Below are 16,682 nucleotides of genomic sequence, written 5' to 3'. Positions count from 1 at the left end.
AGGTTGGGTTGTTGGAGGTTTTTCTTGCTTCTTGAGTTGGGCCTGTATTACTATAAACTACCCTCTTAAGAACCACTTTTGTGCATCTAAGATTTTGGATCGTTGTGTTTTCATTTGCATTTGTTTCCATGTAATTTTTTATTCTTTGATTTCTTGGTTGTCATATTCATTGTTTAGTAGCATGTTATTTAACCTCCATGTATTTGTGCACTTTCCAAACTTTTTCTTGTGGTTGATTTCTCATTTCATAGTGCTATGGTCAGAAAAGATGCAGATGGAGTCTATTTTTGAGACGTTTTTATATTTTTAAATGACTGTTACTTAGCCTTGATAATTGTGATTTTATAATGTTTTGAATATAACATAGATCAACTATTGCCATGAAAAGTACCTATTTAGTGGGGCGCCTGGGTGGCTTAGTCAGTTAAGTGTCTGACTTCAGCTCAGGTCATAATCTCACGGTTTGTGGGTTCAAGCCCTGTGTCGGTCTCTGTACTGACAGCTCGGAGTCTGGAGCCTGCTTCATATTCTGTTTCTCAATCCTTCTCTCTTTCTCCCTTCTCTCTCTCTCTCTCTCTCTCTCTCTCTCTCTCTCTCTCAAAACTAAATAAACATGAAAAAAGTATTTAGTATTTTATCTACTTGTTTTCTCATATATATGCTTAACTACTAGTTTGTCAGTTTCTGTATATTACAGGGAGATTTTGATTGAGATTTAGAATATTTCATTAATTTCTGAGGATGTCTGTTAATTTAAGGATGCCCCTTTATTTCTTCCATTACACTTTATAATGTTTGTGTGTGTACATTTGTCCTGTTCTGAGTAAACAGGGGTCCAAATAACTAGGTATGTGTAAGTATACCTAGTTATTTTGGGATTAAGGAGGCACTAGAAGTCAAGCCTTCTTTCTCAATCCAGTGTTACTTTGCTTTTATTTGTTAATAAATTATGCACACACACATATTGTGTATATAATATTTTATATGTTGGCGAATGTTTTATATGTAACTTCTAAGTAAATCACATATATTTCAATGTGAAAATATTCAAGGACGCTTATTCTTAGTGAGCTTTAAATCTGATATTTTATAAAAATGAGTTGGTTAGTAGACCATCTTTTTTACAGTTTGAAGAAGCAGGTCACTTAAAGTAATGAAACCATTATTAAACATTTGAATGTTTTTCTGTTATTCGGGTACCCATTTGAAATCAATTCCTTAGTAACATTTCTTCAATAATGTTTTATTTTTTTTTAATTTTTTTTTTTGAACGTTTATTTATTTTTGGGACAGAGAGAGACAGAGCATGAACGGGGGAGGGGCAGAGAGAGAGGGAGACACAGAATCTGAAACAGGCTCCAGGCTCTGAGCCATCAGCCCAGAGCCTGACGCGGGGCTCGAACTCACGGACCGCGAGATCGTGACCTGGCTGAAGTCGGACGCTTAACCGACTGCGCCACCCAGGCGCCCCTCTTCAATAATGTTTTAAAACATCTTACTGTTCTATGCATTTTAGTTTTATATTGTAGTTTTTCTATTTCCACTTACTATTTAAAAATATGCCAGTACTATTAATAGATATGTAAAAATGTGCTGTCACTTTCTATTTGTGGTATTTTTGTGCTGTTTGCGGTATTAATTTTATAAATTTGTGTCTGTTTTATGATTGGGCTTTTGGATTACATTGGCTTTAAATGTGATTTTTATCAATTTATTTTTTATTTCCATTTTCTGTCTAGTTTTCCTTAATTTAGCTTGTCTTCTAATCCATTTTTTTAAAACTTTGTATTTCTCTTAATAGATATCTGTGCTCTCATTTAGGGATTGTGCTGTGTGCTTTGAAGTTCTGCTTGCATTTTGTTTTCTTGAGAGGGTTTGGGGGCTGTAATATTGCTACAGTGAGAGATGTATTTGGTCTTTGTCCCTAGTTTCTGGCACAGAACTCTAAAACCCGGGAATTTCCTCGTTGAGAGGTTATAGAAGAGTATGTTGCTACTCATACCAAGCCCCTTTCAGCCTTACCCTGAGTTACGGTAATGGGTTGACTGTGACTCCTAGGTAGCTGCAGGAGGAGGGCTGGTTGGTAGGATGGGAGGGTTGGAACTTTGAGTAGCACTTCCTACTGCCAACCTTCTGGAATGAATTGGGGCTGGAGATTGAGTTAGTCATCCAGACCAATGATTTATTCAGTCAAGCCTAACTAATGGATCCTCCATTAAAATCCTAAATGATGGGGTTCAGAGAGCTTCCGGGTAGGTGAATGCATCCATGTGCCGGGAGTGTGGCACACCCCAAACTCTAAGGGACAGAAGTTTCTGTGCTCAGGACCCTGTTGTACCTTGTGCTATGGGCCTCTTCCTCTGGCTGTTCGTTTTTATTCTTTATGATGTCAGAAGTGTTGTGAGTAGAAGAGACTGGTTTCCTTCAAGCTTCCTAAAGGTTTAGTGCTATTAAATGTTCTTGCCAAGTGTCTTGTGTTGTTATGATTGATTACATTTATTATATAAATTGTGTGATGAGTACTGCTCTGTCTGGTAGGTTTGTTTGGGTCTCTGTGTGGCCCTCATCCTCTGCCTGGCAGTAGCCCGGGGCTGAGGGAACCTAGGGCATAGTTTTGCTGTTAAGATTCAGCGAGGTGGTGATCTGGGAGGCCTGTGCCGCTCTTGGAGCTGTGAGTGAGTGCTAGTCCTCGTTGGCTGTAATGATGATAGAGCTGGTGTCAAGGCTGCAGCAGCATGGGGACAGCGAGGGAGCACATGCCCTGGAGAGAGCAGGACTGTATGGCAGGCAGGCAGTAAGCAGCTGGAGGTGTGGCCAGGCTTCAAGCAGCATAAACACAGGCCTACTGGAAGGTAAAGCTTGGTGTGACTCACCATTGTGCTGCCCTCACAGCTGGGGAAGGCAACACAGAAGTGGGGGGATTGGGGCAGGCTGTTTCGAGTGTGGGAGTTTGAAGGTAGAGGTAAGAGTGTGGGGGATTAGCCTGCATTCAAGCCCAGAGCCAAGAAGCCACCAGATAGTGGGAGATCCAATCTCAGTGGGGCTGGAACATTTGGTGGGAGAGAGGCAGGTGGAATGAGGGTGACTAGGGAAACAACAGATCATTTGATTTTTGTCTCTCAGTCCAAATCTCCTTTCTCATAGAAGAGTTCCTTGTTCATATTTAATTGTGTGTTACATGTGCATTGTTTTCCTTTGCCCTTCAGGGTTGTGTTTGTTTATTCCCGTTTCTTTTAATGCTTACCTGTTTTTGAGTAGATTTTTCTTTAGTATTAGATTGAAAAAAAATGATTTTGATGTTTGACTTGTCTGTCTTCTATTTGAAACATGGGTTCGCATATCCGTACAGTGTTCCAGTCCTTTGTTCCTCACTCTTCTGATGCGAATGAGCATACTGTAAACTCCTTGAGAGGTGACAGAGTCAGGTTTCAGGAAATAGCATTTCTCACTTTTACCCTACCCCTTGTCCAGAGCTCTTGGAGGAAATTTTATATTTTCTCACAGCATCGTGTTGAGCTTTCCTGATTTTCTTTATTACTGTGGACTCTTAACATTTGGGCAGCTGAGTTCTTGAAGCTGTGTGTTGCTTTGTTTGGGGTAATAGTATTCATTTCTCCGTGCTGTCTGACAGAGGGCTTGTTAGCTCTGACAATCTTGTCCCGTTGCTTCAGGTTTTGATATATGTAGCTTTGAAGAAAGAGCTCTGGGCTACGTCTAAGGATCTGGTTTGGCACTGTCTCCTTCCCAGTGGTTGCTCACAGACCAGACAACTTGAAAGAGCTGTAAGACCTCAGTCAAGCCAGTCAACCTTCTCTGGCGCTCTTTCTTCTCCTGGAAAATTAGGGTTTTTCTGAAGCGTCTGCCCTGGAGCCCTGATTTAATTGACTAGTTGGGATATGTTCCATGAAAAGAGGTTCTGTGTCAGGCAAATCAGGATATGCTGGGACTGCTCAGAGACTTTAGTTTTGCACTGTGAGGGAGCTAGGGTATACAGGTACGCCGTCTGTGTTTACCCAACTTATTTGACCAGGAAAATTCTTTTTTATACAGTAGCCTGTGAGAACTGAAGGGTTCAGTAGAATACACTTTAAGAAACACTAGGCTACATCATTTTTAAGGGTTTTTTTGCCCCCAGCTTTAAATTTTATAGTTCTGTGGATATACTGAAGCCACTTAATTGCATATTTTAAAAGGGTAAGTTTTCTGGTGTGTGAAATATATCTCAACAAAGCTGTCATAAAAATTTTTTGTGGTTCTTTAATCTTCAGAATTAACTACATGGGATTGCTTCTGATTTTTTCAACTTGCCTTTAATTCTCTTTGAGGAAAAAAAACATAGGAACTTGCCCATTTGACATCCTTTGTAGAGAATGCCATTCAGTTGTAGGAAAACTTCTTAAAGTTGCTTTCCTGATTATGGCTTCTATTTCTCTCGTGTAAATCTCCGTGCATATTGGATCTTCTCCATCTGTTTTCTTCTAGGTGTGTTTGTTTATCTTGAATTGCTGCCTTTTGTGTAGTGTGATTTTCTGTAGATTATTGTATCTGTTTTTCAGAGTTAACTCTTTGCATTATCTTCTTCACTGTTAATTTTAGTTTTTTGGTAGCATCTTAAAAAAAATTTTTTTTTAACATTTATTCATTTTTGAGAGACAGAGTGTGAGTGGGGAAGGGGCGGAGAGAGAGGGAGAATCTGAAGCAGGCTCCAGGCTCTGAGCTGTCAGCACAGAGCCCAGCGTGGGACTTGAACTCACAGACTGCAAGATCGTGACCTGAGCTGAAGTCGGACGCTTAACCGACTGAGCCACCCAGGTGCCTCAATAGTATCTTTAATATATGCACATTTCTTTTAAATTCATTGCTGTTTTTCATATAAATTCCATGTCATTTTAAAAGGCAGCGTGGTACAGCTGAAAAAGCATCTGACTCAGCTCAAAACAGGCTCTTTTACTTCCTGACTGGCTGAGCATTCTGAGTCTGTGTCCTTATGCATAGAAAGAGGACAGTGCCTCTCCCATGCTAGCCCTAAATAATGTAATGTGGATATGGTAAAGCACTCAGCACACGGTACTTGGACAGGGCTTTTCCTATTTAGACAGAATTGCATCTGGATTGTAAATCCAATATAAAGCACTTTCTGTGACACGTTTTGTCAACATCCTGTGTGTGGCCGTTGAGAGACCAAGGAAATGTAACTGGTGCGTTGATCACTTTGACCACTCATTAGTGCTGGATTTGGTCACACAGCGCTTTTTCAAGGGGGTTGCTATCCATATGAAGGTGCTGAAAATAAAACTACCGTATTCCATTATTTGTACGTAATCAAATTTGTTGCCTGTGATATAAAAGGCCTTTGGGGGGGATGCCAAGAGAAATAGAGAAAAAGTCCCTGCCCCAGAAGTCATTCATAATCTAACTATGAATAGCAATGTTGAATGCATGAAAAGGTAATGGCTCAAGGCAATGAAAGTGCCAAATGAATGGGTGGTCACTGTTGGTGGGGATGACTGGGGAAGAGGGGGTGGAGGAGGTGGAACTTGAGGGATGGGAGAGCCACTTTCGGTCACCTTCTCAGGGAAACCTTCCATGACTGTGGTATTGGATGTGTTGGCCTCACTCCTGCCACTGGCCTCCCTGTCTCCTTTACCAACCCTCCTCATTTCTGCCCAGAGACTCCTGTTCACTGCACACCTCAGGGTGAAGTCTCTTTCTTCTTTGCTCATGGTCTGGCTCTTCCCCTTAGAATGAGAAAGCAATCTCCACGAAGCAGGGACTCTTTCTGTCACTGGGTATCTCAAATGCCTTGACCAGTGCCCAGCTCCAGACACCAGGGCTTCAAGAGTGAGTGAGTGTGAGAGGGCACACGTGTTTGTGCACCTTGAATGAATACTCCGGCCCCTTGCCTTTTGCCTTTCTTCATTGTGCTGTGATGATAGTTCTATTTTTAATAGCTCCTGGGTTTTTCTCAGAATGGGAGCAGCCATATTTATGGCATTTTGATAAGTCCCCTCAATTACACATAGTTTGTAGATTCCATGTGTGTCATGGTATTAAAGGCTCCATCCTCCCCAATCAAGGACTGTGTAAAACCAAAACATTAGGTGTGCCTGGATGGCTCAGTTGGTTGAGCTTCTGGCTGTTAGTTGAGGCTCAGGTCATGATCTCACAGTTCATGGGATCAAGCCCCACGTCGGTGTCTGAGTTGACAGTGCAAAGCCTGCTTGGGATTCTCTCTCTGCCCCTCCCCCTTTCATTCTCCCTCTTTCTCAAAAATAAATCATTCTTTGGTTAAAAAAAAATTTTTTTTACACTTATTTACTTTTGAGAGACAGAGACAGAGCACAAGTCAGGGAGGAGCAGAGAGAGAGGGAGACACAGAATCCAAAGCAGGCTCCAGGCTCCGAGCTGTCAGCACAGAGCCCGACATGAGGGTCGATCCCACAAACTGTGAGATCGTGACCTCAGCTGAAGTCGGACGCTCAACCAGTTGAGCCACCCAGGCTCCCCAGTAATGCTTTGGTTTTAAAGTTTGTTTAAGAAAAAGAGTGATAGAATTGGTAGTACATGGATCAAAATACTGGTAGAACTGACCTATAAATGAACTCCTATATTATAATGTAAACAAAGTTTTTTTTAAAAAATGAAGAAAAAAGCTATAATTAGTGTCCTTAACATAGAAAGAACTCTTAGAAACATAGAACGTAGTAGAAGGATAAACAGACAAAAAGAAAAATAGACAAAATACCTGAACAGAGAATCCATGAAATAAGATGCACAAATGGTGAGTAACCTTTTACCCCCATGATAGAATCAATGAGCTGCAAATTAAAACAAGGGAAAACATAATTGGCAAATGCTGAAAAACATTCTCTGTTGGGAAAGGTTTAGGGAAATGGTCTCTTATAAACTGTTGGTACCTATGTAAATTCGTAAAACCTTTGGGACATGTAGTCCTGTATTTATACAAATTAATCCACAATCTGTATAGGGAATAACTTAGATGTACCATATATGCACTCTCACACATGGAGAGACCTACACATACACATACATGCACACAGAGACCAAACCTGCCCCCGTTCATCACCTGTAAGAAAAATTCCAGGAGTGGATTCTGAGGGGAGGGAGGAGCAGGTGGTCTGATCTGCTATCTTAGGTCAGGTACTCACACCCTTCCTAAGACCAGAAAGCTTTTCCAGACAAGCAGGACCCTTCTGATTCCCATCATGTACGGGAATGGCTCCCCAGAGAAAGGAGACCTCTGACAGTTGATGTATTCGTTTCCTCAGGCTGCCATAACAAGGAACCACAGAAAGGGGACAGAAATTAGTTGTCTTGTAGTCCTGAGGTTGGAAGTCTGCAGGGTTGATTTTCTTCGGAGCCTCCTCTCCTTGGCTTGTAGAGAGCAGTCTCCTCCCTGTGTCTTCATGTGTTCTTTCCTGTGTGTGCACACGTGCCTGGGTCCTCATCTCCTTCCTTCTTATGAGGCTTCCGGTTATATTGGATTAGGGCCTGCCCTAAAGACCTCATTCTAATGTAGTTACCTCTTTAGAGACCTTATCTCCAAATACAGTCACATTCTGAGATGGTAAGGATTAGGATTTCAACATATGAATTTTGGGGGGATGCAGTTCCACACATCACAGCTATCAGTGCCGATTAGTGTCTCCTCACAGGTGCTTAGGGTTTTCCTTTCTTTTCACAGGCACCTCAGATACCCTGATAGCCTCTGAGTACGGTGCCCTGCACATTCTCTCGATGTGCCAAAATTCTCTCAGGGGTCAAAATGGAAAGAGTCACACGCCAATTTAAAGTAGACATGAACCACATGGTTTATCAAATCAGTGTCGAACAGCAAGAAGCAAGTGAAAAGGATAGCCTCGGTTAATGCTCTGAGGATGGAGTGCAGGCGCGGGGGCAAAGGCCGTGCTACCTGAGGCCCAGCATACAGGCATATAACGTCTTGCATCGCTCTGTACATCACTGGCCACAGTAAAGCAGTGGACCCTCGGGTTTTATTAGTGTTTCTTGGGTAGAGGACACACGGTGCCAGCATGGGTGTCACCAGTGGATGGTCAGATTAAGGCCACCTGAATATTAATGTCTTAGGAATATTTAGTATTCTGAATACTTGGTGCTTTTTATATATTTATTTATATATATTTCATGTATATTTAGTACCCAGGTGCCTCATGAATTTAGATACTTTGTGACCCTTTTTGTTCTCTTTTTTCAAATATATTTTTTAAAGTTTATTTATTTTGAGGGGGTGGGGAGAGGCAGAGAGAGAATCCCAAACAGGCTCCAGGCTGTCAGTGCAGAGCCCGACATGGGACTTGAACTCACCAACAGTGAAATCATGACCCAAGGTGAAATCAGGAGTCAGACGCTTAATCGCCACCCAGGCACCCTAAACCCTTTTGTCGAACACACACACAGGCTCTTACTTGCGGAGTACGTACTGTGTTCTTGACATTCTGGACACATCTCAGGAATTCTGCCTGTGCCTGACAAACTCTGCTTCCTGGTAACTTAAAACCTCTTGAAAGAATGTGCCTGTATCTTACAAACTTCCATATCTAACAGCTGAAAATGCTCAACTGCGTGCTAGAGTGGTCCACATGGGAACACGCTAGGAGGCTGGGTCCACAGGAACTAGCATGTTCTTGGCTTTGCCACCACAAACAGCGATCTCCTCTCTTGTGTTTAACACCACAGAATTAAGTGGTACCAACATTATTTGAATGCCAGTAGACTGGCTCTGAGCTGAGACCTTTTTGTCGGCAATTGAATGCTATCATTTCATGTTAAACAGAATTTGGTGGTGGCACAAAAGGAAACTGTTCGCTGGGGAAGTGGAATGTTGCCTTACGGATTCAGGGAAGTCTGAAACTTGATGTCCTTTTGGCACCAGAGTCTGGGTCAGGTCTCCAAAAGGACTTGGCCTTGTTTCCATTAACACCTTTTTTTTCCCCCCACAACTCTACAAAGGAAACCTTTTGCTTGCTATCTGAATTTAATGTATCTTCTCAGCTTGGTATTGCTAGTGGGAATCTTTGAGTAGAATAGAATGTAACATTAGTAACTGCAAGCTTACTGTGCTGACTCTGAAAATTATTCGGACTCTTTTGTGTTTTCCTATTTGTACTTTGAGATCTTTTTTTTAAAAAGTTTATTTATTTTGAAAGAGTGCATAGGAGCGGGCGGGGGGGGGGGGGGCGGTGTGCAGAGAGAGAGGGAGAGAGAGCATCCCAAGCAGGCTCCGTGCTGTCAGCGTGGAGCCTGATGAGGGGTCCAATCTTAGGAACCGTGAGATAACCTGAACCAAAATCAAGAGTTGGCTGCTTAACTGACTGAGCCACCCAGGTGCCCTGAAATCTTTACTTTCTAAAGGGCTTTAAAAATATATTGATGTGGAAATAGCTTACATTTTTAAACTTGGAAAATGGGATTTGTGGCCACTTACATGTTTCCTTTTTCCTTTGTCCCTTGTCTCTCCAGGTATGTCTGTGTTTGGGTTAGGCAAGAATACAGATTTATATATTTGTGGTAGAATCTTAAATGGCTCTTAATTATGTCTACAGGAAAGAATCTAGAATTTCTCCCAGTAGTCTAAAACAAATTGTGAGAAGCTTAATTACCATTTATTGCAAATCCTCTTTCTAAATGTTGGAAAACAATATTGTAATTTCCCGGCACTACTAACAGGTAACACACACCTATTTTTATTTTTTTTAATTTTTATTTTTTGAAGTTTATTATTTTTGAGAGAGAGTGCGTGAGCAGGGGAAGGGCAGAGAGCGAGGGAGACACAGAATCCAAAGCAGGCTCCAGGCTCCGAGCTGTTAGCACAGAGCCCGATGTGGGGCTCAAACTAAGGAACCGTGAGATCATGACCTGAGCTGAAGTCGGCTGCTAAACCGACTGAGCCATCCAGGTGCCCCATGACATACACCTGTTTTTAAAGGCAATGTACCCTTCCCCAAGAGCATTGTGTGTGCGTTAATTCATTTATTTCAAGATCTCCTGAAAATTATAATTTTTTTCTCAAGGCCCAAAACTGTGGTGTTTGTGAAGTTGGCGCTGAAATCTGGTATTATTGACTAAGTTTTAATATTCTCTGTTATGTCGTGTCTCCATTAAAGGAAAAAAATTCAAGTTATGGTATTTTAAACATTTTAAATGAATTATTCAATCGAAAGGCGTGGCTTTGTAGTGAACTAGTTATTTATAGTTCCAGAGCATAGAAAATATGAAAATATTTTCTACAAGTCTGCTAGTTCTGGTATGATCCTGATACCAAAACTCCTAGAGGAGAGCACTGAACAAAAACCTATAGGTCAACTTCATTCTGAACATAGAAGCTCTAAATAAATATTAGTAAGTTAGATCCAACAATGTATTTTTTTTTTAATTTTTTTTTTCAACTTTTTTTATTTATTTTTGGGACAGAGAGAGACAGAGCATGAACGGGGGAGGGGCAGAGAGAGAGGGAGACACAGAATCGGAAACAAGCTCCAGGCTCCGAGCCATCAGCCCAGAGCCCGACGCGGGGCTCGAACTCACGGACCGCGAGATTGTGACCTGGCTGAAGTCGGATGCTTAACCGACTGCGCCACCCAGGCGCCCCCAACAATGTATTTTTGATATGCTGTATTATGACCTTAGTAGGGCTTATTTCAGAAAGGCCAGCGTCGTTCAGCCTCAGGAAATGAGTTCCTGTTATGACCTGCATTAAGGAGGTAATTGATAAAACCGCACAGTCCCATCAGTAGAGGCCCAAATAGCATTTAATGAAATCCACTTAAAAAAAAAACAAACAAAAACAAAAACCAAGAAACTATTAGCAAATTAGAAATAGAAAGGGCTTTTCTTTATTTGGTAAAGATGGCATCTACTAAAAACGTGCCTCAAGCTATATTTAATGTTGCAACGTTAGAACATCCTCATTAAAGACGGGAATAAAGCGATGCGTGCTGTGCTTGCTAATAGCATCTTAACTGGTGGTTCTCTCCAATTAAGTCTCTTGTAGAGGAAGAGACAACACTGTCATTATTTGCAAATGATTTGAATATCTCCCCAGATCCAAGAGAAAAAGCTAAAACAATCATGAGGATCCATGAGTATAATAATGTGACATATGCAAAATCATCCTGCAAACATCCAGAGTTTTCCTCCATACCGGCAGCTTTCACTCGCAGAATATGATGGAGGAACAAAGCCCTTTGACAGTCGCCGCAAGTATCATAAACTGCCTAGGAGTACAGCCATCCAGAAAGAAGTCCTGAATGGCTGGAAGAACGCGCTGTGTCTCTGTAGTAACAAAGCAGTACTTACACATTGTGCTGAATTTAGTTTGGCAGCAAGTATGCTCCATTTAATTTGGCAAAGACTCATGCTTTTGCAGATAATGCTTGCCAACATTATTTCCTCATTTTACCAGTGAAGAAATGGAGACTTTCAGGCAGTTTTTGTGATACAGTGTCCGTGTGTAATTCACCAGACAAAAGCCTAGGTGGTACTTGACCTCCGATTCTGGGCTTCACGGCTATTTCATGCTAGCCCGTTTTCTGTATTCTCTTGAGCCCAGCGTATGTGTATTTCCTCAAAAAATTAGGCTGTGAATCAAGTATCAAATTGAGGATAATTCTCCTTTCTCTGCTCTGTTGTGAATATTAGAATTTATAATCCTAAAAACCCCTATTGGATTATTTTTATTTTTAATTATTTTGGTGAAAAAGGGGAAATCTGTTTTCACCATTTTAATGTCTGTTCATTGCAATTCCTTAATGAGTACTCAGGCCGGAACTAGAATTAATTTTGTAGTTATGCTTATTCTTGGAATAGTATCGCTAAGCTCCATAGTGGTCTCGTGTTCTGTCAGAGCGCTTCTAACAAACGGAAGGATCAGTGGTACTTTCTTCACAGTTTAATTTTGAAAGCAAGACCCTGTACTCACTTTCTAAGGCCATGTAACAAGCTTGGTGGCTTAAAACAGCAGACATTATTCTCACACAGCTCTGGAGGTCCAAAGTCCAGACGCTGTTTCACTGGCTGAAATCAAAGTGATCGGGGCTGCCCTCCCTCTGGAGGCCCAGAAGACCATTTCTTGCCTTTTGTGGGCTCTGATGGTTCTTGGGCTTGTGGCTGTGCCTCCAGTCTGTGCCTTTGTGATGATGTGATTACGTCGCCTCCTCCCCTCTGCTTCCCTCACTTGTGATTGCATTTAGGCCCACCCCGATACTCCAGGATAATCTCCCCATCTCAAGGCCTTTAATGTAACGGGGCCTGGATGTGCCCTGCCTGAGGAAGGCTCGCTCTGGAGGCAGGCACAACAGAGCGAATACTAGTCTGCTGCTAGCTTGTTGACCTTGATCGAAGTACTCCACCTCTTGGAACCTTCGTTTCTCCATCTGAAAATGGAACCGAATATATGGCGATCTCAGATTTTTGAAAGGGTTAAGAGAAACAATGTTCATTCAGATTTTTTTTTTTTCTTTTTGTCTCCCCTACACTTGCATTTAAAGCTTTGCTGTGATTTGTACCTCAAGCCAGTACCATCCTAGGCACTTAGTAGTTGCCCGGTAATTAGTGTTCACAAGTAGTTTTTGGTCTTCTGAAGGGCAGTGTGGCATTGCATTGTCATGCAGCTGGAGACAGCTTGGTGGCAGTGGCTCATCCAGAAGTATTTTGTGTGGGACCATTGAGGGTCAGGAATTTAGCAAACTGAGGAGATGCCTGCAAAGCGGAATTGCTAGCACTGCGGTTTTGTGCAAACGGGCTAAATTGAGTGTGTGTGTGATGCGTGGAAAGAAGTGTTGATCCAGAAAGGGGAAAGGGGCGGTGTGATGAGTGTCCTGTGCACGAACACACATGCACACTGCATATAAGATTTAAAAAATTTTTGGAAATAATAATTATTATTATTATTTTGCCTCTTTGGGACCTTGGTGGCTATGTGCTTACATCCAGTGTGAATGTCTGACAGGGTTGGGCCTGTCTCACATTCCTAAGAGGTTACCTCCAACTAGATGTTAACCTCCTCGAGAACAGGAGTCACTGGCGCGGGGATGTGTGTCCTCTCTTCGCCTCCGTAGATGGTGCTAAGGGATTGAACACCACAGTCCGAACAGTCCTGGCCCAGTGAAGTGTTACTATGGGATGCAAATAGTTATTGATTCAGCCGAGGCCTTGGTTCATGAGTCATTTGGCTTACGATGTTCCTGAGTCACTGGCTGTCCTGAGGATCTCCCTGACTCATCTGTGTGGCATGCAGGTGTCCAAGAGGCCTCCCGCAGTGACCGTGCATCACTAAAGGAGCCGAGATATGCGAAATGCCGCAGCCTCTCATTTGTGATCCTCCCTGCCCCTGCCTGGCTGTCTGTGGGGAGAAGAGGCAGTAGGGGCCCCGAAAAGTTGGTGGCCAGGGATCAGAACGGGCACAAAGGGGACCCCAGGGAGGGCTGAGTGTGGGGCAGCGGGCATGGAATGACACCTGCAGGGGCAGGGAAGGCCCCTGAGAGCAGGGCTGTGCCAAATTTGTAGGGCATTTAGGATTTGTATTTGTTAACACCTGTCTTTGCTGTATTTAGGATTGACTTGAACTCTTTTATGCTGTTGATGCTTTTTAGGTGCTTTTATCAGGTGCTCTGGTATGAGGTTGGCAGACTTTGAAAGGGCTCTTTAGTGGAAAGAAACACTAAATGTATTTAATCAGGAGTGAGAACAGTCCTGGGAGAGTCTGCTGGACTCTGGACAGTACTAGATGAATGCAAAAGTCAGAAGTGAGTGTTGGTAGAGGAGAGATGATGACCGGGAGCAATCAGACAGCATTTTAGGTACAGAATTGACCTAGGACTGTATGGCAGGCGGAGTGGGTCACAGAAGGGAGAGCGAGCTGAGGGCAGGATTAAAGGAGGCTTCACGCAGTTACTCAATACCGATGGGGGTCTTTTTGGCCTGGGGCGGGGCCAGACACACTCCCTTTTGTTGTCCTTTATTGCGCTTTGCAGATCTGGGGTTTTTTACGAATTGAAGGTTTGTGGCAACCCTCCGTGAAGTCTGTTGGCGCCATTTTTCCAGCAACATCTGCTCACTTCATGTCTCTGTCACATTTGGGTAATCCTGGCAATATTTTGAAGTTTTTTGTTATTGTTAATGGTGATCTGTGATTACAACTTGCCGAAAGCTCAGGTGATGGCCAGCGTTTTTTAGGAATAAAGTATTTTTTAATTAAGATATGTGCGCTGTTTTTTGGGCATCATGCTATTGCACACTTAAACAACAGTATAGTAGGAGCGTAACTTTTGTATGCACTGGGAAACCGGAAAATTCCTCTGACCCGCATTGTTGCAGTATTTGCAGTACTGGGGGTGTGAAACCAAACCTGTAGTTATCTCTAACATATGCCTGTTGTATACACAGGAGGGTGAAATCTAGACCCTGTCCTTGCAGAACCCCTCTGGTAACCAGGGGTTGGATTAGCAGTTACAGTAGAGCAAGTCCTTTGTATGGTCTGAGAAGTATGCTGTAGGAGAAGGCATGAGCAAGCCCTCAGTGGGGGCATCTCCCGCCAGAGCAAAAGAAGTGTTTTGTGCCTAGCCAGGTTCATCTCACAACTGAGACAAATTGGAATGTTCCAGAAATCTTAAATTTTTTTTTTTTTTTAATGTTTGTTTTTGAGGGCGGGGGGAGAAGGAAAGAATGAGTAGGGAGAGGCAGAGAGAGAGAGGGAGACAGAATCTGAAGCAGGCTCCAGGCTCCAAGCTGTCAGCACAGAGAGGCCGATGCGGGACTCGAGCCCTCCAACTGTGAGATCAGGACCAGAGCCGAAGTTGGATGCTTAACCGACGGAGTCACCCAGGCGCCCCCAGAAATCTCTAAATTGTTGTTTAATCTGTTTAAAATGACTGTTAAGGAAGAAGACATATTGGAATGAAAAGGATTGTAATGTTCATGGCAGATCTTAGCCAGTAACTCTGTTTTCATTCTTTCCTCAGTGTCAAATCAACAGTGCCTTGACTTCTTTCCATACTGCTTTGGAACTTGCGATAGATCAGAGAGAGATCCAGCATGTCTGTCTGTATGAAATCGGTAAATATGAAATGTCTGTCCAGCTTCTTGTCACGACCTGGCATTCATGCATTCCGCTTGTGTCCGGCTGGATGTCTAGCTTCCTGTCACAAGTCTTCATTCTTGTGCACGTTTGCATTATTAATGCCGTTCAGTTTGTATCTTCTGTAAAATGCTTGCTGCCATTTATGGTAAGACTTTGTCATCAGAGCACAAGGGGTGATAACTTATCTCTGTGATTGTCATTACTGCGTTAGTTTACTCTTTAGAACATTTGATTTTAGGATAATAGGTCCTGTGAAAAGAATTGACTAAAACTCATTTGTAAATAACCTTACCGGACTGTACATTGGAATCCAAAACTAAGTTTTCCTCCCTCACAGTGGTGTTTACCTGAAAAGAAAAATACAGCGTGGGAGAGAGTTGGGCACATTGACCCCAATCCCAGCCCTTCTGCCGACTAGCTCAAAGACCTGGGACAAATGGTTTAAGCCTCATGGTTGTCATGAGTGTTCAGGTGCCTGCCCTCAGCGGTTGTGAGATTTAGATGCAGTAGGAACGAGTGTCAGGTGGGGCCCCTGGTCCTAGAACACCCTCCACATGTGTTAGCTTCCTTCCTTCTGCTCGCCTCCCTCCTGCAGACACATTTATAAACAGACATGGAAATACTTACAGCTTTCTCCCTCTTCCCCAAAGCTGTTACTCAGTTTTTTGCTGACTGCACTAAATTCTGTCCTGTTTACCCTAGTAATTCCACAGTCCTTTTTTGTAGCAGGTGCTCTGTCATGCGGAGGAGAATCCATACAAGTTTGGGTTTGAAACAATGACACGTTGTAATAAGGGCTTCATATTTGTTAGGGTTTCAGCCCAGTAGGGCAAGGTCACATCATACAGCACCTAGAAAGGGAATGAGGGGGCCAGGGTGAGGAGAAATGATGAGGCAGTGATGGAATCAACAGGAAGACTGGAACTCTAAGGCCCCCTGCAGAGAGGAAAGGACAAATGGGGAGTGCACAGGAGGCATTTGACACCTGTCAGGTTGGGACCCTGGGATGCTTGCTACTTGCTGATACACTGTGGACATAGTTGTCTTCCTGAATGACTTTAAATCTTTAAAAAAAATTTTTTTAATGTTTATTTATTTTTGAGAGAGAGAGACAGAGACAGAACGCAAGTGGGGGAGCGGCAGAGAGAGGGGGAGACACAGAATCTGAAGCAGGCTCCAGGCTCTGGGCTATCAGCACAAAGCCTGACGTGGGGCTCGAACCCATGAGCTGTGAGATCATGACATGAGCTGAAGTCAGACGCTCAACTGTCTGAGCCACCCAAGGCGCCTCTAAATCTTTTTAAAGAGAAGTACAAACTTAAAAGACTGGGCACTTGCTAGTAAAACAATATTGTGTTTTAAATACCTGTTATGGGTTAGGGAAAAGAGATGAGGTATAATCCAGTGGAAAAAATATTTGTATAGGATATAAACCCTGCTGGAGCTCTGGGTAGTAGCCATAATGTAGGATGGAATGTATTTCAAAGAACTTGAATTAAGGCCTAGATTTGGTGGCCTTTTTTTCGTTCTTAAGATACTGCTGTCTTTTTTTTCTTCCACTTTT

At 42.8% G+C, this 16,682-nt stretch overlaps 1 protein-coding gene across 1 annotated transcript in view; it reads left to right on the top strand.

Annotated features, from left to right (window-relative positions):
- TTC39C (tetratricopeptide repeat domain 39C) overlaps positions 1 to 16,682 on the top strand; it is a 107,539-nt gene that overhangs the window by 77,232 nt on the left and 13,625 nt on the right. The window contains exon 7 of the mRNA XM_030336061.1: positions 15,000 to 15,093. Coding sequence (XP_030191921.1) covers positions 15,000 to 15,093 — 94 coding nt within the window. The remainder of the gene's footprint in view (positions 1 to 14,999; positions 15,094 to 16,682) is intronic.

This window comes from Lynx canadensis, chromosome D3 (assembly GCF_007474595.2).
Source record: "Lynx canadensis isolate LIC74 chromosome D3, mLynCan4.pri.v2, whole genome shotgun sequence".
NCBI lineage: Eukaryota > Metazoa > Chordata > Mammalia > Carnivora > Felidae > Lynx > Lynx canadensis.
The sequence above is the reverse complement of the archived record's forward strand: the minus strand, read 5'-3'. Positions and strand labels throughout refer to the sequence as shown.